General features: G+C 43.0%; 1 protein-coding gene across 1 annotated transcript in view; it reads left to right on the plus strand.

The window, feature by feature from the left end:
- Positions 1-6,830: 6,830 nt before the first annotated feature.
- FAT4 (FAT atypical cadherin 4) overlaps positions 6,831-22,518 on the plus strand; it is a gene marked incomplete at its 5' end in the record, with an annotated part of 151,727 nt that continues 136,039 nt past the window's right edge. Inside the window, one exon of the mRNA XM_067297026.1 lies at positions 6,831-12,086. Within this exon, the coding sequence (XP_067153127.1) occupies positions 6,831-12,086 (5,256 nt within the window). The remainder of the gene's footprint in view (positions 12,087-22,518) is intronic.

Consider the following 22,518-nt stretch of genomic DNA (forward strand, 5'->3'; position numbering starts at 1 on the left):
GCAATGGAACAAAGGTATCTTCTACTGTACCTGCCCCTAACTGAAACACAAAATGGTGTTTCAAATTTGAATGCAATGAGGAAAAATGAGGAATGAGGAAATGAGGAAATGAATGAGGAAAAGCTTGGTAAAAGAACTGAAGAGAATTAATTAGATTTATTCATTGATTAAAACAGATGCTCCACTCTCTTAAGAAAGAAGTGACTCAGATGAGGCAGGGGAACAAGACAAATAAGTCCCTTCATTTGCTGATAAAGGGCTAGGAAAATATCCTAGGAAATCAAGAAACTGAACAAGAAGCTAATAAGAAAAGGTAGGAAATTCTTAAACTTGGCAACTGCATATTTAACAAAATGTATTTAATAAAGTGCAGATTTGCCATCAAGTTTTGTAGTGGGAAATTCACCATTTTATTATAGGACCTAGAACTGTTGATTATCATGCTAGTCCAGGGCCTGAAATAACACTTCAGGGGGAAGCAGATTCCAAAATGTGCCTGTGATAAAACAGGCCGAAATCTGATCTCTTGGGCTCTTGTGAGGAGGTTCACAATTCTCAGGCAATGTGGTTGTCATAGCACCTTCAATAAAGTTCTAGCAGAACACAGAAATATCGCCTCCGAGGGCTTTTATTGGCCAATAAAACAAGCTGGCTTGGACTGGCATCAAGACAGGGAGCATAGGCTTTAACAACAACAACAAAAGTAATTATCAAATGTTGTTTTACGTGAGTAATGGCAAAACTGGTCCTCTGGTAAAAACTCCTGGAAAAACTCACACAAGAATACTGATGAGGAAAACATTGGTTTGCTTCAAACACAAAAAAGAAATATAATGAAAACAAATCTTTGCAGTATAAGTCGAGAACCGCAAGCTCTGCTCTTGGCTGCTGCAAAATGTCATCGCTTTACAAAACACACAAAACTACAGGGAGTTACACCAGCTGGAAATCTACCCCTTACTGCCCAAAATCAGTCTCTCCCAACACTGACAAATAAAAATACAGGTAATTCTGTAAGGAGTGGCCATCACCATGGAGGACCTGCAGACTTTATCGCCAGCCGAGATGAAGTGCCAGTGTGACGCGAAGCCTGCCTCAAATGTAGACACCTACGACTTGAATCCTAACCTGGATATTTAGTGCTTGTTTAAAAACCTATATCATATTTTCAGATCATGAAATTAGGCCCATTGAATTCCTTCACAGCACTAAGACTCTAAGACAGCATGGCTTGAAGAAACGACAGATCTAAACAGATATAAGTATATGCACTGAATTTTGACTGACGTATAATTCTATCAGGAAAAAGCAAATATTTCTGTTAACTGCTTTCAACAGTCTGGAAGATAGCCTCAGTTCTTGGTGGCAACTATGGATTCAATACTTAATTTGCCTCTTTTCCTTCCATTGTGACACCTGGATATAGTAATGTCAGCAGAACAGCTATTTGGGGTCCTGTGCATGTTTTAAAAGAATGAAAAAAGTATATTAAAATAATTCTTGGCATCCAGGACACATGATGCTTAGTTTTAACATATCTTTGAACATAACAGGTGAAATACCAAAAGACAGTCAAATAATTAATACTGTGCAGGTACTCAGGCTGAAGAGGACAAACTGGTTAATCTGATGTCTACCACAAACCACAGAAGGCTGCTGTGGGATGCAAGCACAGAATTAAAACTACGAATGCCAAATTGGTTTGCTGAAAACCATTTGAATAGGCTTTATCTAAAGGAACAAAACAAAAAATTCAATAAAAATTGGGTTCGATACTGTTTTTGTGAGTAGAAGTACTAAGGTTATGTATACTATTTGACTTAATCCCATATGAATTATGATAAAATAGCATGGTTCAGAAAGCAGTCATGTTCAATAGACTAAAACAAGTAAGCTGATAGGCCCAAAAAAATAAGAGTTAATGAGGTATCCTCATTCTACTAGGGTGTCTTTAGTGGTTCTGCCAGAAACCATCTACTCTTTGTCCGATACTTTTCCAAATCTTTGGCAGTGGTCTAGAAGGAAATGGAATTAATTCTGATAAAAATATCAGAGGACAGAAAAATGTGTGTTATGGCAAAATGATGAGCACAAATCAGTTATACAGATCAACTTGGAATGCTTTTTGACCGAGATATAGCATACACCGTATGAAAACATAAAATCAAGTGATAATATCCTCACATGAGCTGCATTAGTGGTTATCTTTACTTACTGGGGAGCTGAACTCAGAGCAACATGCATTTTAATATAGCAGAAGGCTGTGTATCTAGGAACAAGGAATGTAAATCACACTTACAGAATAGCTCTTGGTATATCTCTGAGACACATTAAGATTTGAAAAGTTACCTACATAATTTCCTGACTGCAAACTCCCCAGTGCAATGTTAATAACACAGAAATGGATTCAATTACTGCATGTAGGAGTACAGGAATACTGCCTGGAACCATGTGGTGAAATTACCTTTATATAGGATGTCAGTGAAACTAACCCCACAACCATTTCTGACCATTTCTGACAAACAAACTTTTAGCTGAAGACCAGCAAAGTTTTCAAAAACACAGCTCCAAGAGGATGTTAGCAGTGACTTGATTAGTTTATGAAGACCTTCAGTCAAGAAAGTATTTCCGAGAGAATAAGGCACTTAAATCTTGCAGGAACACACACGCACTCCAAATATTCAACTGTAAGTTAAATCCTGAAAATTTCAGGCATGAAATAAGATAAATATTAATAGAGCTCATATAGGGCTGTAATTGCTTGACTTAATATTTTCATACAGTGCATGTGATATCTCAGTTGAAAGTCATGAGCTTAATAAAGAAATTGTTAGTGAGCTCTGTGGTCTGTTATTCAGGGCAGGATATCTCCTTCTCTGCCAATTCTCTTTTAAAGTCTAAATATCCTTTAATCATATTAATATGAAGCGAAGAAAGATCTATATCTAGAAACTCAGTCCCATAAAAGAACAACCTTTTCTTTCCACAAGAATCTGGCAGACACCAATTCCCGGCTCACTCAGGAATGACGCCTCGGTACCCTTACACGGCACTTCAGATAGACAGGGCTTTTGTGATCATTTAGCCTTGCCTTCAGCACAACGATGACGAAACACAGAGACCTGTCCACCAGATCGGTTCAATTCATAACTGGTTTCTATCACAGCTGCATAATAAAATTCTGTGCCCATCATAACGTCTGTTTGTAAGCTTGAGACCTCTTAGGACTGTGCGTGATAATAGGTACATACCTGATTTTCTTTTCAGCATAGAAGTAAGCTAAAAGAAGTAAAAAATCACACTTAAAACCTCATTTTTACTTCCCTTTAATGTGTTACACCCAACTACAAGTGCTTCACATTTCATTCCTCAGCCCTCTTCTTGCTCCTACATTTTCTGTGCGCTCTAGCACAACGTTACAGCAGTATCTTTGGCCCCATTGAGGCAAAATAGGATCGGAAACATGTGAAATGTGACAGCCAGATGTGTTGATCTGCTGCCACCGGACACTAGGAGGTCACTGTTAAGATCTTGCAGGGGAGTGTGGTTGGATGGGGTTGGGATGAGATTGTTTTTCTGTACTGGGAGGCAAAAGCCTGAGGAAGCGTTGGGCTGCTACCAATGCAATTGTAGGCAATATGAAAAGTGACAAGAAAACTTTTTCTTGCCTTTATCTTTGCACTTAGAAGGCTATGAATGGTGGCACTCTTCCTAGTACAGCCTTAACTGTGTCTAAATTTATTTGCGTTAATCTAAAAGGGGTCAAAAACTCTCCTCACATTTATGCTGATGCACGGCCAGAGTAATTGCACCGGCACAAGCAGAGCTCCTCTGGGGTTACGCTAATACCACGTGAAGCAGAAGTTGGCTTAGGATGTCCCTCCTTCTGAGTTTGCTGTCGTACTCATAGGATCAACGAATTGCAAGGAGAAAACAGACGCACATTTAATGTTTGCAGTGGACTTCGGGGAAGAATTTTGTTTTTTTCCCCTAGAGCTTTAAGATCTCTCTTCTTCTTTCTTCTTTTCTCTCTTCATTTCATTTCTGTGAAGCAGAAAGCTATCCTAAAGTGTCCAGACTTTTAGTTAGCTGAGTCAACTCAGGTAGCAGCTCCACTGGAGATGGTCATGATTTTCACAAGCTTCCGTTCTTTCCTGGCTTTCTTATGCCAAGAAAATCACAGGTTTATTTTTCTTTCAGTCTAAATAACAGGGACAAACTCTATTACTGCTTCCTACCTTATAAAGTTCCTCTTAACCTGCTTTTTTTGCAGGCAAGACGGGAAGTCTCAGTGCAATGGGGCTTGTTCTCGCCTGATCTGCTCCGAGGGGCTCCACTGGCTGCGGTTCTCGTGGTGGCCAAGCAGGACTTGCTTATTGCCTTTGCTGCTCTGTGTCACCATCTGTCCTCGTACCACGGATACAGAGAAGTAATGCAGTGTTTGTGACAGTCACGTCCGAATCTTATGATAAACAAATTGTTCATTTTTCAGGAAGCAAAATTGGGGATGGTGACAGAGAAGATGACTGATCCCAAGGAAGTTATTACATTGTTCCATTAACTAATGTAAAACACATCTTAATGACAGTAGCAATGGCAGCACAGGGAGTTTTGCTTTTTATATCTAGCATAGATGCTTCGATTTCAGTGGATTTTTTTGCTAGCCATGAAAATAACTTTTATTCTGAAAATAAAAAAGAATAAAGTAAACTTGTTGTTCTTAAAACATTTCATAATTTTGGCTACATCTGAATTAGAAGCTATCACTAAAAATATAATACCACTGTTATAAGAATATTACCAGTATTTTTTGCCTTAAATTCTCTTGGTAAAATGAAAATTGGCAGTATTTATTTATAATTTTCCATGAACATTTTGATTACAAAAACACTTTCTGAATTCTATGAAATGGAATTTTGATATTCTAAAATACTTCAGGGTTGTTGCTGTTGTTGTTGTGGGTGGCTCGTATCTAGGAATAACATCTAGGGTAGCTTTACATCTAGGGATACAAAAGGCTTGAACAAATTCTGTTTCTGAAACAGCTTGCAGATATTTAACGTCATATTAGATCAGTAATACCATTCCAAGTATTAAACTAAAAGTCCTGTAAACTACACATAGATGTTGTTTGATGTGTTTTCACATATGAGTTGCAGAACTTTGCAAAATATCATTTCTGCCAATATAATGAAAGGTGTATTTGTCATTATTCTGGTATCTATATGACAGGTATGATTTGCTAGTTTCTAAAATAGCATAAACTTAATGCTTTAAAACTTATTGTCTAGACATTCTCCTGCATTCTAGGTATTCTATTTTCCTTTCATTTGCTTTATTCATCCAAATGGCATAGTAGTATGCCATTTTTGAAATTAAAAATGAATTTTATTCCATGTGCTTACCTCAGAAGTATGGCATTTAAAAGGTTGATGTAGAGTTCTTGTATGTTTGAATTTGTTTATTTTTGCAGTAGTGTTTTTAATTTGGGGCATTTGAGAGAACAGTCCAGAGGACAGTGGAAACTGTGAGCACACAAAAACTTGAACCATCTTAGAATAAGACTGTGTCAGTTCCACACATAAAACACCAGGTTGATGATTCACGGTAATCTGTTCATTTAGTCCTTCCTTAGTCCATCATCTAGTCCATCCTTAGATGGAGCAGGGTCCTTCCAGGCAATGTCAGAATCCATGCAATGTTTCTGAGCGCTCCGTTTTCTACTTGGAGTTCAAATTTGGCTGACAGATGTGAAAAATCCCACAGTTTTCAGGGAGAAAATTCTCTAGTGATTAAGTGGTGATGAGGGTTTCAAGAGTTATCCTAGCTAAGGCTAATACTGATTTATGTTTGTAATTCCCCCCCTTCCCCCCGATACATTCTTTTTGCTTTGCCGCGACAACAATACTGTTGTTTTCTGCTGATTCTGAGCACTTTGCTGAAACCGGCCCCCTCGGGGGGGGATTTTTCTCACGGCCGGGTGAAGGCGGCTGCAGCGCCGCGGCCGCACCGCGCCGCCCGGCAGAGGGCGCCCTCGGCCCGCGGCTGAGCGCGCCGCGCACCGGCCCTGCAGAAGCCGGTGCCGGCACCGCCGGGCGTTTTGCCGGAGGAGAACAAGACCTGGCCGCAGCACGGCCCTTAATTTCCTCCAAGAACTAATTATAGAAAAAAAGAAAGAAAAAAAAAGAAAAAAGAAAAAAAAGAAAGAAAAGAAAAAAGGAAAAAGGAAAAGGAAAAAAGGGAAGCCCGGGAAGCGCCACGCCGCTCGCGGCTGCCGCAGCGGAACCCGCGCACGGCTCGGCGCCGCGTCCCGGCGGGCGGCGCTGCGCTGCGCGGGGCGGTGCTGCGCGGGGGCGGGACCTGGGGCGGGGCCGGGGCGAGCGGGGGCGGGGCGAGCGGCGCGGCACGGCCAATGGGAGGCCGGGGGGGAGCGGCGGCGGGGTGAAGAGCGGCGGCACCGATGAGCGCGGAGCAAAGTTTGAGCCGGGCGGCAGCGGTGGCGGCAGCAGTAGCAGCGGTGGCGGCGCCGCGGCCGCGGATTACAAACCGAGCGGGCCCGGGGGCGGGCGGAGGCGGCGCCGCCCGGGGCATGGTGGTGGCGGCGGCGGCGGGGCGCCGCGGGGCGCGGGGCGGCCGCTGAGCGGCGATGCGGCGCGGCGGCGGCGGCGGCGCGGCAGCCCCGGAGTCGCGGCGGCGGCGCTGAGCGGGCGGCGGCGAGTGCGCGGGCGGCGGGTGCGGGCGGGCCGGGCCGGGCCGGGGGCGCCGCTGCTGAGGGCGGCGGCGGCGCCGGGCCCCCGCCGCGGGGCGCTGCCGCCATGGGCCGCCGCCCGCCGCCGCCGCTGCTGCTGTTGCCGCTGCTGCTGCTGCCGCCGCTGGGCGCCGCCGCCGGGGCCGAGCCGCGGCAGGTCTTCCAGGTGCTGGAGGAGCAGCCGGCCGGCACGTGGGTGGGCACCGTGGCCACCCGGCCCGGCTTCACCTACCGGCTCAGCGAGCACCATGCCCTCTTCTCCATCAACGCCACCTCGGGCGCCCTGCACACCCGCACCACCATCGACCGTGAGAGCCTGGCCAGCGACGTGGTGGACCTCGTGGTGCTCTCCAGCCAGCCCACCTACCCCAGCGAGGTGCGCGTGCTGGTGCTTGACCTCAACGACAACGCACCCGTCTTCCCTGACCCCTCCATCGTGGTGACGTTCAAGGAGGACACGGGCAGCGGGCGCCAGCTTATCCTGGACACCGCCACCGATGCTGACAGTGGCACCAACGGTGTGGACCACAGCTCCTACCGCATCGTGGCCGGCAACGAGGAGGGGCGTTTCCGGCTTAACATCACCCTCAATCCCAGCGGCGAAGGAGCTTTCCTGCACCTGGTGTCCCGGGGTGGGCTGGACAGGGAGGCCACCCCCACCTACCAGCTCCTGGTGCAAGTGGAGGACAAGGGAGAGCCTCGGCGACGGGGGTACCTTCAGGTCAACGTCACTGTCCAGGACATCAATGACAACCCACCCGTCTTCAGCCAGACCCTCTACCAGGCCCGAGTGCCTGAGGATGCGCCTGTCGGGGCCAGCGTTCTCCAGGTGGCCGCGGCGGATGCTGACGAAGGCACCAACGCCGACATCCGCTATCGCCTGGAAGGAGGTGATGGCGGTGGTGGGGAGGGGGCCGGGAGCCTCCCATTTGAGGTGGACCCCGAGAGCGGGGTGATCCGCATCCGGGAGCCTTTGGACTACGAGGCGCGGCAGCAGTACTCGCTGACGGTGCAGGCCATGGACCGCGGCGTGCCCGCGCTGAGTGGCCGGGCCGAGGCCCTCATCCGTCTGCTCGACGTCAATGATAACGAGCCCCGGGTGAAGTTCCGCTATTTCCCTGCCACCTCCCGCTTCGCCTCCGTGGATGAGAACGCAGCCCCCGGCACCGTGGTGGCCCTGCTAACGGTGAGCGACGCCGACTCCCCTGCGGCCAACGGGAACATCTCCGTGTCGATCCTGGCGGGAAACGAGCAGCGGCACTTTGAGGTGCACAGCAGTAAGGTACCCAACCTCAGTCTCATAAAGGTAGCAGCTGCCTTGGACCGGGAGCGCATCCCGGCCTACAACCTTACCGTGGCGGTTGCTGATAACTACGGGGCCCCACCGCCACCCCCTGGTTCCCCCACTTCTTCCCTTGCCCCTGACGGGGCAGCAGCTGCTCCTGTGAGCCGCTCATCAGTGGCTAGCCTGGTGATCTTTGTGAATGACATTAATGACCACCCCCCGGTCTTTGGGCAGTCGGTGTACAGGGTGAATATCAGTGAGGAGGTGCCACTGGGCAGCTACGTGCGAGGCCTGAGTGCCACGGACCGTGACTCCGGCCTCAACGCCAACCTCAAATACAGCATCGTTTCAGGCAACGAGCTTGGCTGGTTCCGCATCAGCGAGCACAGCGGGCTGGTCACGACGGCTGGCCCTGATGGTGGCACAGCTGGGCCTGCTGTGGGTATGTCCATCACCCACGGGCTGGACCGAGAGACTGCCTCTGAGGTGGTACTCAACATCAGCGCCCGTGACCAGGGAGTGCAGCCCAAGTTTTCCTATGCTCAGCTGGTGGTCACCATCCTGGATGTCAATGATAACAAACCTTGCTTCAGTCAACCTGATGGCTACCGCGTGTCCCTGACTGAAAACTCCCCTTTGGGAACTGAGTTGCTGATCCTGAGTGCTACCGATGGGGATCTGGGGGACAATGGGACTGTTCGCTTCTCCCTGCAGGAAGCTGAGCCAGCGGTGGCAACGAGTGGCTCCTCTGCGGTGGCCCCTCGCCGAGTCTTTCGCTTGGATCCTGTGTCGGGCAAGCTCAGCACTGTCTCGCAGCTGGACAGGGAGGAGCAGGCTCACTTCTCCCTGCAGGTCCTGGCCACTGATTTAGGTTCTCCTCCTCTTTCTTCAATAGCTCGGGTTAATGTGAGTCTGCTCGATGTGAATGACAATAGCCCTGTGTTTTACCCGGTTCAATATTTTGCCCACATCCAAGAGAATGAACCAGCTGGAACCTATGTGACCACGGTGTCTGCCACTGACCCTGACTTGGGACCCAATGGGACAGTCAAGTACAGCATCTCTGCTGGAGACACCTCCAGGTTTCAGGTCCATGGCCAGACAGGGATCATCACAACAAAAATAGCCCTTGACAGAGAAGAGAAAACTGCTTACCAGTTGCAGATAGTGGCCACAGATGGTGGCCATCTCCAGTCACAGAACCAAGCCATTGTCACCATCACTGTCCTGGACACTCAGGACAACCCACCTGTTTTCAGCCAGGGCATGTACAGTTTTGTTGTCTTTGAAAATGTTGCCATAGGTTACCATGTAGGTACTGTTTTTGCTTCCACCATGGACCTCAACACCAACATCAGTTACCTTATCACAAGAGGTGACCAAAGGGGCATGTTTGCCATCAACAGAGTGACAGGCCAGATCACCACAGCCAGTATTATTGATAGGGAAGAGCAAGCGTTTTACCAGCTGAAAGTGGTGGCTAGTGGTGGGGCAATAACTGGAGACACTGTGGTCAATATAACTGTCAAAGATTTAAATGACAACTCCCCTCACTTTATTCACGCGGTGGAAAGTGTAAATGTGGTTGAAAACTGGAAAGCTGGGCACACCATTTTCCAGGCCAAAGCTCTTGATCCTGATGAAGGTGTTAATGGAGTGGTCCTTTACAGCCTTAAGCAAAACCCAAAGGGCTTGTTTTCAATCAACGAAAAAACAGGTGCCATAAGCTTAACGGGACCGCTTGACATAAATGCTGGGTCTTACCAGGTAGAGATTCTGGCCTCTGATATGGGGGTTCCACAGTTGTCCTCTAACTTCATCCTGACTGTCTCTGTTCATGATGTAAATGATAATCCACCTGTGTTTGATCAGCTTTCCTATGAAGTTACTATTTTGGAGTCAGAGGCTGTGAATTCCAGGTTCTTTAAAGTACAGGCTTCTGACAAAGATTCAGGTGTGAATGGAGAAATAGCTTACAGTATAATTGAAGGAAATACTGGGGATGCCTTTGGCATATTCCCGGATGGTCAGCTGTATATAAAGAGTGAACTGGACCGTGAACTTCAAGAAAGATATATTTTACTGGTTGTTGCCTCTGACAGAGCAGTAGAACCACTCAATGCTACTGTGAATGTTACTGTAATTCTGGAGGATGTAAATGATAATAGGCCACTGTTTAACAGCACCAACTATGTCTTTTATTTTGAAGAGGAGCAGAGAGGTGGATCGTATGTAGGTAAAATAAATGCTGTAGATAAAGACTTCGGGCCAAATGGTGAAGTCAGGTATTCATTTGAGCATATGCAACCAGATTTTGAGCTGAACACAATAACTGGCGAAATAACAAGCACTCATCAGTTTGACAGGGAAGCTCTTATGAGACAGCGGGGAGCTGCCGTATTTAGTCTTACGGTAATAGCGACAGATCAGGGGTTGCCAAAGCCTCTAAAGGATCAGGCAACTGTACAAATCTACATGAAAGATATCAATGATAACGCCCCCAAATTTTTAAAAGATTTGTACCAAGCTACTATATCAGAATTAGCAGCAAATCTGACACAGGTTCTGAGAGTTTCTGCCTCAGATGTTGATGAAGGGAATAATGGGTTGATTCACTATTCTGTAGTCAAGGGAAATGAAGAAAACCAGTTCACAATAGATAGCAGCACAGGCCAGGTGACATTAATAGGCAAACTAGATCATGAAGCTACTGCATCATATTCACTTGTCATCCAAGCGATAGACTCTGGAACAGTTTCCCTAAGCTCAACTTGCACATTGAGCATTGATGTATTGGATGAAAATGACAACAGTCCTTCCTTCTCTAAATCAACTTTATTAGTGGATGTCTTGGAAAATATGAGAGTTGGTGAACTTGTGTCCTCTGTCACTGCCACTGATTCTGATTCAGGTGACAATGCTGACCTCCACTATAGTATTACAGGGACAAACAATCATGGGACCTTTAGCATCAGTCCCAACACTGGTAGTATTTTTCTTGCAAAAAAATTGGACTTTGAGACACAATCTTTATATAAGCTAAATATAACAGCAAAAGACCAAGGAAGGCCACCACGGTCATCTACAATGTCAGTAGTAATACATGTTAGGGATTTTAATGACAACCCTCCTAATTTTCCTCCAGGGGACATTTTTAAATCTATTGTTGAGAACGTTCCTGTTGGTAGTTCTGTCATTTCTGTAACTGCTCATGATCCAGACGCAGATATTAATGGGCAGTTAACCTATGCAATCATTCAACAGATGCCAAGAGGTAATCATTTCCGTATAGACGAAGTCAGAGGGACAATATTTACCAATGCTGAAATAGATCGCGAGTTTGCTAATCTCTTTGAATTAACAGTCAAAGCCACTGATCAGGCTGTTCCTGTGGAATCCAGACGATTTGCTCTGAAGAATGTGACCATTTTGGTGACGGATCAAAACGACAATGTTCCTGTGTTCATATCGCAAAATGCTCTTGCAGCTGACCCTTCAGTCGTGATCGGTTCAATCCTAACTACAATTATTGCTGCAGATCCTGACGAGGGCGCCAACGGGGAAGTGGAATATGAAATAATCAATGGAGATACCGAAACCTTCATTGTGGATCGTTACAGCGGAGATTTAAGAGTAGCATCAGCTTTGGTGCCTTCTCAGCTCATCTACAATCTCATAGTTTCTGCCACGGATCTTGGCCCCGAAAGAAGAAAATCTACCACGGAGATGACTATAATTCTGCAAGGGGCTGATGGGCCTGTCTTCACTCAGCCGAAATATATAACCATCTTAAAAGAAGGTGAACCTATTGGGACAAATGTCATATCTATAGAAGCAGCTAGTCCACGGGGTTCAGAGGCTCAAGTGGAATATTACATAGTGTCTGTTCGCTGTGAAGATAAAAGTCTGGGTCGCCTCTTTACCATTGGGCGTCATACTGGTGTGATCCAGACCGCTGCCATCTTGGACAGGGAGCAAGGAGCGCATCTCTACTTGGTGGATGTTTATGCCATTGAAAAATCATCTGCTTTGCCCCGCACGCAGCGAGCAGAGGTAAAATTTTTACATAGTGATTATTTACACATTTCTTTAACTAAGCCATTTTATGTATTTGCTGTATTATCTGACCATTTTAAAGATGTTAGTGCACAGCAGAAGTGAGCTGAAAATTAAGTCTGTTGGTTCATTAGTTCAAGATAACCTTTCAGTCAGTGTGCCTCCAACTGTTTTCCTCAAAGCTGCCTGTCTAGAAGTTTGGGAGAGGTTTGGGTGTAGCTTAAACTTTGCTACTCCAGGCATGACACTGGTAAAATAAATCTTGGGTACTAAATACTTTAGCTTTAATCACAGGCATCTCTGAGTTTTGCATGCTTTCTCATTTTAGCAATCATTAATTAGTTTTAGTCTTTCTATTCCTATGTGAGCTATTACTGGACTTCTTTTATTACAGTTGTCATGTCAATGTGTCTGAGAATTGGCCAGTAGGGGATTGCTCTCTGAACAGTTCGTTTAGTGTCCCAGGTCTGGGCATACTTATTCTCCCCTCCCTTGTGGTGTTCCTGGTTAAGTTCCTCAAATGGATCTCCTCGTATTTCGCAGGTCTACTGTTATTCCTTTCTTTATGTTCACAAATGAGCATGAAAATGGTCTTGTTTCTGTTCTCAGATGTGCCTGACTTATAAAAGTATTAACACTTCAGCAGGAAACTTTCCTTATCAGAATGCCATTTGCTTTGCAGTTGACTGAAGGGTCTTTAAGTGATCTCTGCATAATTAGCTTGAGCAGGGAAGGGTGGAAAACGGGTCTGAAACCTCAGCTGTGAGGTGCAAATGTTGTAACTGCTGCTTTTCGGTTTTTGTTAATTGAGTCACGGAGCTAAAAGCATATACCATTCATATCGCCTTCTAGATGAAGACTGAAAAAGCTGTTGTGAAAGGGAGTCTTGTTTGGTTTAACTTGCACTGTATCTGGAGCTGCCTTCCACATCTTACTATGAGTCACTTAACTTTCACTCTCTGGCAGTCTGGAGCCAGCACTGTTGAGTAGGTCAACCAGCAGGGGATGCCGGAGTGCGCAGTGGTCCAACCCTTTCCCTCACCAGCAAAGTGCCTTACCTCAATATTGCATAGCCTGTCACATCCCGGACCTTACCCCTCTATGTATTTCCACTTCAGTCTTTCAATTCTGAGCCACCAATGATACTGTGGTCATTTGGGGTCTTTCTGTTTTGTCTCAGTGAATGTGGTATTTCCAACTCTGTTACTTGGCATCTGTAGCTTTTTGTTTTACTGTGTTTCAAGTATGATCTGTAAAAGCATGTAGCCTCACTTTCTTATACTGGTAATACTTGACACTGTACAAAATGATCGTTTAAGTTGGGAATTTGAGCAGTGCTTGAACTCGGAAAAGATTTCTCAGTGTGTAAGATGGAGCTTATTTTAATGGTGTACATAGTGTAATGTTTTTCATTTGATTATTATATGAGGAAGAACCATAATGTATCTGAACAGTGCCTGTTTTAGAAGTGAGTGCTATTAGTTTGTGTAATGCCGGTTACTTTCATCATAAAAGGTTCCTGTTGTATAGGTCTTTGCACCCTTCCTAGTAACTTGTAGAAGACGAAAGCAAAAATTGATAAAAGTTGAATAACTATTAGATCATATTTTGTCCCGATGAACAGTTGTTTTGAGCATTAAGCCTTTCTCAGTGGATATTTGGATGACAATCCCACAGCTTTTAGTCTGCCCACATGAGTGAAGAGACTGAAGGGCTGATAGGGGACCCTATGGTTGGGATAGTTTTACATATTGTGAAAGTATCCAGTAAGAACATTGGAGCAATGAAGAAAACAACCATTGAAATTTTAAACCAATTTTACATTGTTGAACACAAACCACTCCCGAAATCAAAAGCAAATGTTTTATTCTGTAAAGACTATTGAAAGCAATAGTCAGGAGCTAGGATTTCATATTACTATTGGTTGCATCTTTATAACTTCCAAAACACATTTTTCCTCCCAGACAAACATTAGTTTACTGTGCTTCTTTAGAAATATATTATGAATGATAGTCAGCTTTCAATGTTAAAAAAAAAAAAAAGCCCATAATCACATGCAGTCTTTCTCAACTGATTTAGTTTCCCCCGAAAGGCTTTTGCAATCCCACTTTTGAAGAACTACTATACTAATGTTCTGTATGCCAGCTGACCGTCAGTGGGTGCTGAATAAGCTATGCAACTTTTTCCCATGTTGTTTTTAAGCAATAACTTTGTTTGCTGAGTAGTGGTTTGAAGTACTGAGTGCATGCATTTCAGCCTTAGTTTACTGCCAGTCACCTTTCTTGAGAAACAGCCAGTGCCCAAGTACATGAGTACTACTTCTTTGCCTTTAAAACCTCACCCTAAAGAGCACTCCTGCTAAAGTCTTTGTACATCAAATCTGTAATTCAGCAGCTTTAATGTTTTCCTTTAGTTCTAATTTGTAAGGTGATGACTAGAGTGGTGGAACTGCCAGAACACTCGTTAGGGACAATGAATGTACATGAACCTCTGGAATAGTTAAGGCCACAAAACTGAAGTATTCTTTTGTACATAACGTCTTCACCTCGACTTTGTAGAGACAGTGTTATAATTAAGCGTTCATGCAGGCGTACATGGACAAGCTAGTATGTCAGGTATCACTGCATTTGAAGCTGTCACTGTTTTCTGAGTAGATGAACTGTGTGGTCATGAGTTTTGTTAATGAGAAAAAGATTAACTGTTTTCCATTTTCTTTCTCCTCTCTCTTATAAAGAATATGCTGGGTTTTGGGTTTAGATCTGGTTAAGGGGGAAAAGAATACTGATAAGATATGCTTAACATCTCCATTCTTCCTTATTGCGTGCTATACTTTCTGCCCTGACACCCCACATCACCTTAGTTGCACTTTGGCACATAAGTGAACTAGAGAGTAGTTGGAGCTACTCACTGCTAAACTTGCCAGCCAAGAGCAGTGAGAGAGAAGCAGTAGCAAGGAAAGGTTATTGAATCTTTTTTTCTAAATTAAGCTTTAGGAATGGTTATAGGTATGAGTTAGAGGGCTATTTGCAAGTTTGGAAACAGTTACTAGGCATTGTCTAGCCAGCAGACAGTATAAAAGAAGAGCATGCTTGTGTGAAACCACTTATAATAAGTCTAGTCCATGAATCTTTGTCCTTGGGAAATGGTATGATTGAGAGCTTTTCCTAGGCTCTGTCACTGAACTCTACTTCTTTTCAATAGTGTCAGCATATTGCAATGATACACCCAGTGCTCCAGGTGAAAAAGGAAGTCTCCTCCCAGTCTTGCCCATCCCTGGGGTTTGCCATATAGGATCAGACTACAGATTCATTTATTATGTAGCTACCAGGGTTGTATGCTCGCTTTTTCTAAAGACAGAGTCTGAGGTTATGAGCTATGCAATGACAGGACAGCGAGGGAATCCCCTTCTGACCTAAAACAGTTGACATATGCCCTGAAAAGGAAGACCTGCAGTATATTTTCATAAAGCAGTGCCAAGTAGTTTTAAAAGAGCAAGAACTGCTTATTTAAAGCATTTTAAAAGTATTTGTTTCATGCTTTTGTATGTTTTCATGCTTATGATATGTAAAGAAATGTTAAAAAAAAAAAAAAAAAAGTCATGAGGTAAGCTTTATGCTCAAAGTACCAAATAGTTTGAGACTTGCAATGAAAACATAAAGGCTCATTCCATTGTATTTCACAGCCAGATATATACTTTTGGATAGTTGTGTTATAGACTTTGAAAGGGGTGGGGTTTTGTTTTGGTTTTGTGTTTCTGTTTTGATTCTTGTAACCTATTGCTCTCTATAATCTATGCTGACTAAAACCAGATTATTTGCTCTCTTCCCCCCCCCCCTTTTATTAGTCATTAAGTATTTCATTGTTCTTCTGTGGTAAAAATAACATAAGCATCCTAATGGGAGCCTTTCTGTGCTGTTTACCACTTTGCATGTCTTTGTTCATGTTTCTGCTGAAAAAGAAACTGAGTGCTTAGCTCCCTTTTCTTGCTTCTCTAGCATAAATTCTATTTTAACCCCTTCAAGCAGGTGTTGAGGATTTCACCGTCATGATTATATTTAATGTAGAAAGATTTAATGGCTATTGGGATCATACTAAAGCTACATGTTTTTATTCAGTCTGGGTTTCCAAAACAAAAAATGCATGTTGTATGATAGTTCAGATGATACTGTGCTTTGGAACACTATAGTCACCCCTTATTTCTGGGCAGTAATGAATAGGAACATGAGGACAATACCCAGTTGTCTTTAATCTACTAGGGATTAAAGAGATTTAGACAGAACCTCTAGTTTGCATGTTTAACCATTAAGTGGATACCTTCCTTCAAAGGAGCAGTAGGTCTGCTGGGAACCAATGGTGCTAACATGTATATAATCTATGAGAAACGAGAGGGTAACAGTTTGGGAGTTTTTCAGCTAAACATCTTCCAAATGTTTCAAGTAAGTAGTCCAAGTTCATAGCTTCCAAGGAAGGGATAAAATAGTATAAATTTTAAATCAAAGATTGCACACGTAGTGGTATTAGATGCTACCAGGAGCAGATCTGTGCACAAGGATTCCTTGCCTCTTTAGGACTGCTAAGGGTGTAGATGGAAAATGGTAAGGGACTGGATACATCTGTTTTTAAAATAAAATCAGTTTACTTCAATCAAATGTTCACCTTGCATGCCCCGTCTGTCTCGGCCAGTGCCTTTTCTTTGTCTTTCCTGTTCAACTTTTTCTGATCCAGCCAGTTCCTCTGGGTTGCAGCTTTATAGATTAGGCTGCCTGCATGCCCACCCTGCCTTTTCCTGATTTATACAGTCCTTAGCTCCAGTGCTCAGCCTCTGATGTTTACCCAGCACACGTTTTTGCTGGGTTTGTGCCTATTCCTTTCGTTATCCCATTTTATGGCTTCACAGCTCAGTACACCCTAGGTCCTTTGTCTCAGCTTGCTTTGGGTATCTGAAGTCCTGCACCACATGGGTCTCTACTGGACCTAAGAGTGAAATGGAGGTATTCCAAAAAAAGCTTCCTCCACTGCATGTGTCCAGTGCAGAGCTCCAAAAACCCAGAGTAAGAAAGGGAAGATGATTCCTACTAGGAATACCAGAATTTGTCTGGCTCTAGAGCCGTGGGAGTGCTGTGGTTCCCTCGTGCTGCATGTGCCAGGTACCACAGGGGTTACGTGTGGCAAAGCCTGGCAACATGTGGCATAGGCCTAATGTCACTTTGCTCAAGAAGTGGAAAGATGTGGATTGGTAGGGCAAAGCCTTTAAGGTATTATTTTTCTAACCAATCTGGGTAACAACACAGAGCTTTAAATTTAGTAAGAGAACCTGAAACACTTTTGGGAAGTATTATCTGGCATGTCTTGTATTTACCAGTACAAGCACGAACAATGCAGTGCTCGTTGTGTTTGCACTACTTTGAATCATTTTATTCTTTAGCGATACATGGCACATTAATTGTGGCTTGACAAAGGAAATTACTTACGAAACATTTGAGTAAACAATGAAAATCTGCCTCCTTGTCAAAGTTCCAAAGCCAATTTTTTTCTTCATGCTGGTGTTATTGATTCTGAGAAACGTGTAATTATTTAACTTATTGCTGTCACTTGCACTGGTCGAAAAAAGAATCTATGAGCTTTCTTTGAATACAAGTGGGAGGTGAATGTGACCTGTGTCAAAAACTGTTCCAAACCAATTTGTACTTTTCAGATAGTTCAGGGTTGTCCCTGTTTTCATTATCTTTCATTTCTTTAATGGCTGTCTTGCTAAATTCTCTTAATATTTAGAATTTTTAATTTCTTTATCTTTGAAGCCTTATAAAATGACCTTACATGCAAAAATGCACAATTTTTATGTTAAGTCACTAGATTTTTTAAAACAATATTCTTTATTATGGAAAATATTACTTTTCATATGTCTCTAAGGCAAACATTAGGAATAAAGTCTCAAAACCAATGCAAAATTTTCATGTGCTTAATTTTGCCAGGTATTAAATTCTTCATAAAAACCTCTAAATGATTCTTAGGTTCTATTGATGTTAACAAGCAAGTCTTTTTCCAGGTAAAATGATACCCCACCCCCCACCCCCCAATTTATTAGAGTGCAGATTTCTTTCTATGTTTTAGTCTTACATGAAGCAATTGGCTGTTTATTAATGAGAAAAACTTGCTTCAAACCTTGGTCACCAGAGTTCCTGTGGTCTTGTTATCTACAGGTATCATCATTAGCTTTTCTGTGATAAAACTATGTTGTTGCTGGCTCCTTAAATCTTTATCGTCTTTGGCTATTTCCTGGGCATTTCTTAACCCTCCAGACAGCAAGTCCTGCACCCTCTTAGAGGATGTTCGTACCCTTTTGACTGAAGGAAAGAGGCTCTAGACAATTTCGTGGTCTCTTTTAAGAGGTTCGGTATTGTTGAAACACCCTCAAAGGGTTGTTCTCTCTTTTCCTCCCCCAAAACCAAGTGTTGGTTTAGTTTATATCAAAGCAATGTCCTGGCATGACAGTTATACTAGTCTAGGTTGTTTTAACTGTGTCTAGACTAGGGAGCAGCATTAGTGTTAACTCAGTTGGGTTTGTAACTAGTATAATTATGTCTGTGCAAAACCTGTGTGTAGACAAGCTCTAATACTCTAGGGTTCTAATTAAAAATGAAATTTATTGCAAATAAAATTGAAGTAAAACAAAGAGTTTTCTGAACATACTTATAGTAAAGAAATGTGATGCCAGTATGGTACATCATATGACCTGCTTCAGTAAATTTATAGCCTTACTTCACTTTGCCAAGAATAATACCAGATATGTTAGGGAAACTGTGTCTTTGTTTTACCATGATGTTCCTCTCTATTCTAATAAATCTTATTTTTAATTAGACCCCTTAGTCTCGACTGTCACCCAGGTTTGTTTTCGTAGAGATCTATTTTTGTTTACTTCCTCAGAGCAATAACATACCAATAGGGTAGTAGAACAGATGGAAACTGATAGCTATGATTATGCTGTAAAAATACATGTATTCACATTAGTTAATGCAAAAGAATTTCAGAGAACCTCTTATGGAAGTGGTAATTTATGTGCCAACAGCTATGCAAAAAATAATGTCTTTGCCTTAGTATTTAATATTCTGCAGTCTTTGCACGCACGTGTGTGCGCACACACACACACACTCTGTTAATAGGCTATTGCTCGTATTGACATAGTCATCTTGGATTAGTGTGTAAGGGTTTACATACTATATTTAACGCAGACATCCAGACATTCAGCTATACAGAGAGAAAAGCATTCTGATGTTATCTGGTAAAAACATGCATCTGGTAAAAACATTCAGCAGAATGTAAGGTTCAGGTGGATGGGTGGAGCTGTGAGGGCTTCTTTTGGAAAAGAGTATCTTCTGCAGAGACATGAACTTCCCCCATGGACCTGAGGTGGGAACCCCTCATGGAGGGTTTCTGGGGGCAGCCGGGCAAGGGAAGCTAAGTCATAGCAGACCCGAGTTGTGGTGTGGAGGGAAAGTTAAAGAGCATCTTTGGGCTATCTCATTGGCAGAGAAGTGTATGTATAAAGCTTGCCTTTTTGCTGATCCCCAAGGCCTGTTGGCTACCTCCATGGGTTGCTCACATGCTGGGAGATGTTTGCATGCTGCTCCCTGAGGTTGCTGCGGAGGGGCTCGGCTCCATGAGATCTTCTCTTTCATTTTCTCTCTTCCAGGGGACAGTGCCTTTAGCATCTTCTAAGAGACCTGAAACATGAAGAAAGGATTTCTCTTATAAATCTATGTGAGGTGAAACAAATAGGAGTAGTTTTGAGATGGGCCATGTGCCTGGTATGTGAAGTATTATCAGCATTAACATGAAAATAAGTTTTGATTTCAGATATTGACATTATTCAGCCTCACCTAATGGCCAATTATGCTTCTCTAAATACTCACACATGTACGTGCGCTTGTCAAAATAATGCTGATCTCAGGCAATCAGCTGAATGTGCTCAGAAGACAACCAAACTGTCAAACAACACTATAGTTTTCTCTATAGCATCCACCTGTGCTGTTTCCAGTGCTCACAATGTACCTGTGTGTTGGCTGCTCTCCAACAGCAGTCAAGCCCTGATTTACCATTACCAGCAGAAGTGTGTGAAGGCAAGGGAAAGGGGGCAGTGTGACTCAAGGTTATGGTGTGCTTTCCCTCTTTATGTTACTCTTCTGAATCTCCTAAAAGCAGAGGAGGACACAACTGTTTCTTGCCTAATACCTGCAGTATAAAGTACTTGATGAAGGTTCATCGCAAAGTGAAGTACGTTAAGTTGTACTTGGTGTGGAGCATCCCACAAAGACTGTTATGTTGTAGTACGTCCCCAGGAACCTGAACTCAGACATGTTCTTTGTTAAAAATAAGGCATTGGAGGAAGAAGAATAAAACTGTTTGAGGGGTTGATGTTGGTAGGCGTCTTTTGGACCTCTGCTCCAGCACAGTGAAAGGTGAAGTGCGCCTCCTCCTAGAAGCCAGGGCTTTTGTACCAAGAGCTGTACAGTGGAGCCCAGCCTGCTGTGCCCTGTTTGCATGGAGCGCGCTGCTCCTGTATTTTTTGCTGCTGCCATGTGTGTGGGAAGCCTCTATTCAGCTTAATATATTGCACATTCATACCCCCTCCCATTATTAAATTATTTTAACTTCTGAGGGGTAATGGTGCAATTTACTACTTATTTAATTATATATGAATGGCATTGATGAAACTGATGAGCTGGAGTGTTTGAGCATCTTACAAGTTAATTTTGACTCATTTCCAGGCCCCTACTTGGAGTATCTTATTTTTTATATATACACACACACACGCATGCACGCACACACTTTTTTCTTTTCTTTTTTTAATGGGGCAGCTTATTAGCATAGACCATAATAATCACTCTTGCTGATTGAGATGAAGAGTGGATTTGTGAGCTGTGCTGCAAGAATGAATGAATGAATGAAAGGCCCTTTCATGACTTGGAGTTTTGTTCTGTCCTTGCCTTGAGGAGAGGCAGGGTGGGACGAGTGCTCCAGGGAGTGCAGCCGCATGCGTGCGTTGTACACTTGGGAACAGGATCTGAAATCACGTGGACATTTTTCTTACCAGACATAAAATGTAAAACTATCCTGGGCTAATTCAAAGCTCTACTTTGATATTGCTGCTAACATGAATTTAACATATCCTCCATGAAGCGAAAAATGAAAAAAAGGCAGAGTTTTCACTTAGTGAACTGTGCGTGTTAGTTTTAGTTATAAAATCCCTTAAAGTTTTTCCTGAAGGGTTCCTTTGCAGATATATTCAATTTTAATGCTTTTGAAGACTTTTCGAGATTTTTTTTTTTCCTCATTAAAGTATGAATGAGTAAAATTTTAACTTACAACTGTAAGCAAATAGTTTGTATCTATTCTTTCTTGTTTTGTTTTCTGGCCAGATAGTATACTAGTTTTATTTTTGGTGGCTGCAACATTTCTTGAAGTCTAACCCACAGGAAAGCTATTAATTTGAAGAATGTGTATATGATGTTTCACCTACCCAGATCTGTGGTTTTCTTTTTAATTTATATCTTTCTTGTGTGGAATTAATTTAAATAGCGTCCAAAAGTAGATAATGCTAAGTTAAACTCAGCAATAGCAATTGGCTCTCAAAACAAAGATTTGATGTGTAGCAGCTGGAGAGAGAAAATATCAAGTTCACATCACAAGGTACATATATATAGAGAGAGAGAGAGGAACAAAAATACTACTTAAAATTTTAAGCTAAAGGTGTGGGTTTGCCACAGGCACTGTATTTGGGGAAATGTGTAATTATGTTTTCTTCACAGTATACCAGGAGATGAATCGTTCCTTGGAGAACCAGAGAGAAAACTCTGTGGAGTGAGGACTTTTCATGTAAACTCCTTCTGGATCATTTTTGATAAATTAAGAGAATTCTACTGAAATAGTTCAGAGGAATAAATAAGATGCCTGAGCTATGCTATACGTCTGTAGTATATCTACTTAAAGCTTGGTATTTTCCGTAGGGTTTTTCTTTTGTATCATATTACATTTCAGGTTCCCTGGTGTTTTCCCCATTCCCCATTCTATATTCTTTTCAATACAACAAATCTTTTTAATCCATCAAAATGTCATGCTGTCTGAAATATGAAGACATGTTGCAATTACAAGGCTGGGAGCAGAAGGCAAACTCTGTAGTTTATTACACTCTTAATCCTTAGAGACCTGCATTTTTGTTTATGTGTATATTTACTTAAATCACTGTTTTTTTGTTTTTGTTTTTCCCCTCATGTTTTGGAGCACGTTTTGTTTAGCCTCATTCTATTCCCCTTAAGTCAATGGAGTCTTTATCCCTGTCATCTCTGGGAAAATAATTTGTGCCTTTGATTTAAGTGAACAAATAAAGGAAAACCTAGATTTTTAACCCTGATAGGTTTTTGTCAGATCACCT

This window comes from Apteryx mantelli, chromosome 5 (genome assembly GCF_036417845.1).
Source record: "Apteryx mantelli isolate bAptMan1 chromosome 5, bAptMan1.hap1, whole genome shotgun sequence".
NCBI lineage: Eukaryota > Metazoa > Chordata > Aves > Apterygiformes > Apterygidae > Apteryx > Apteryx mantelli.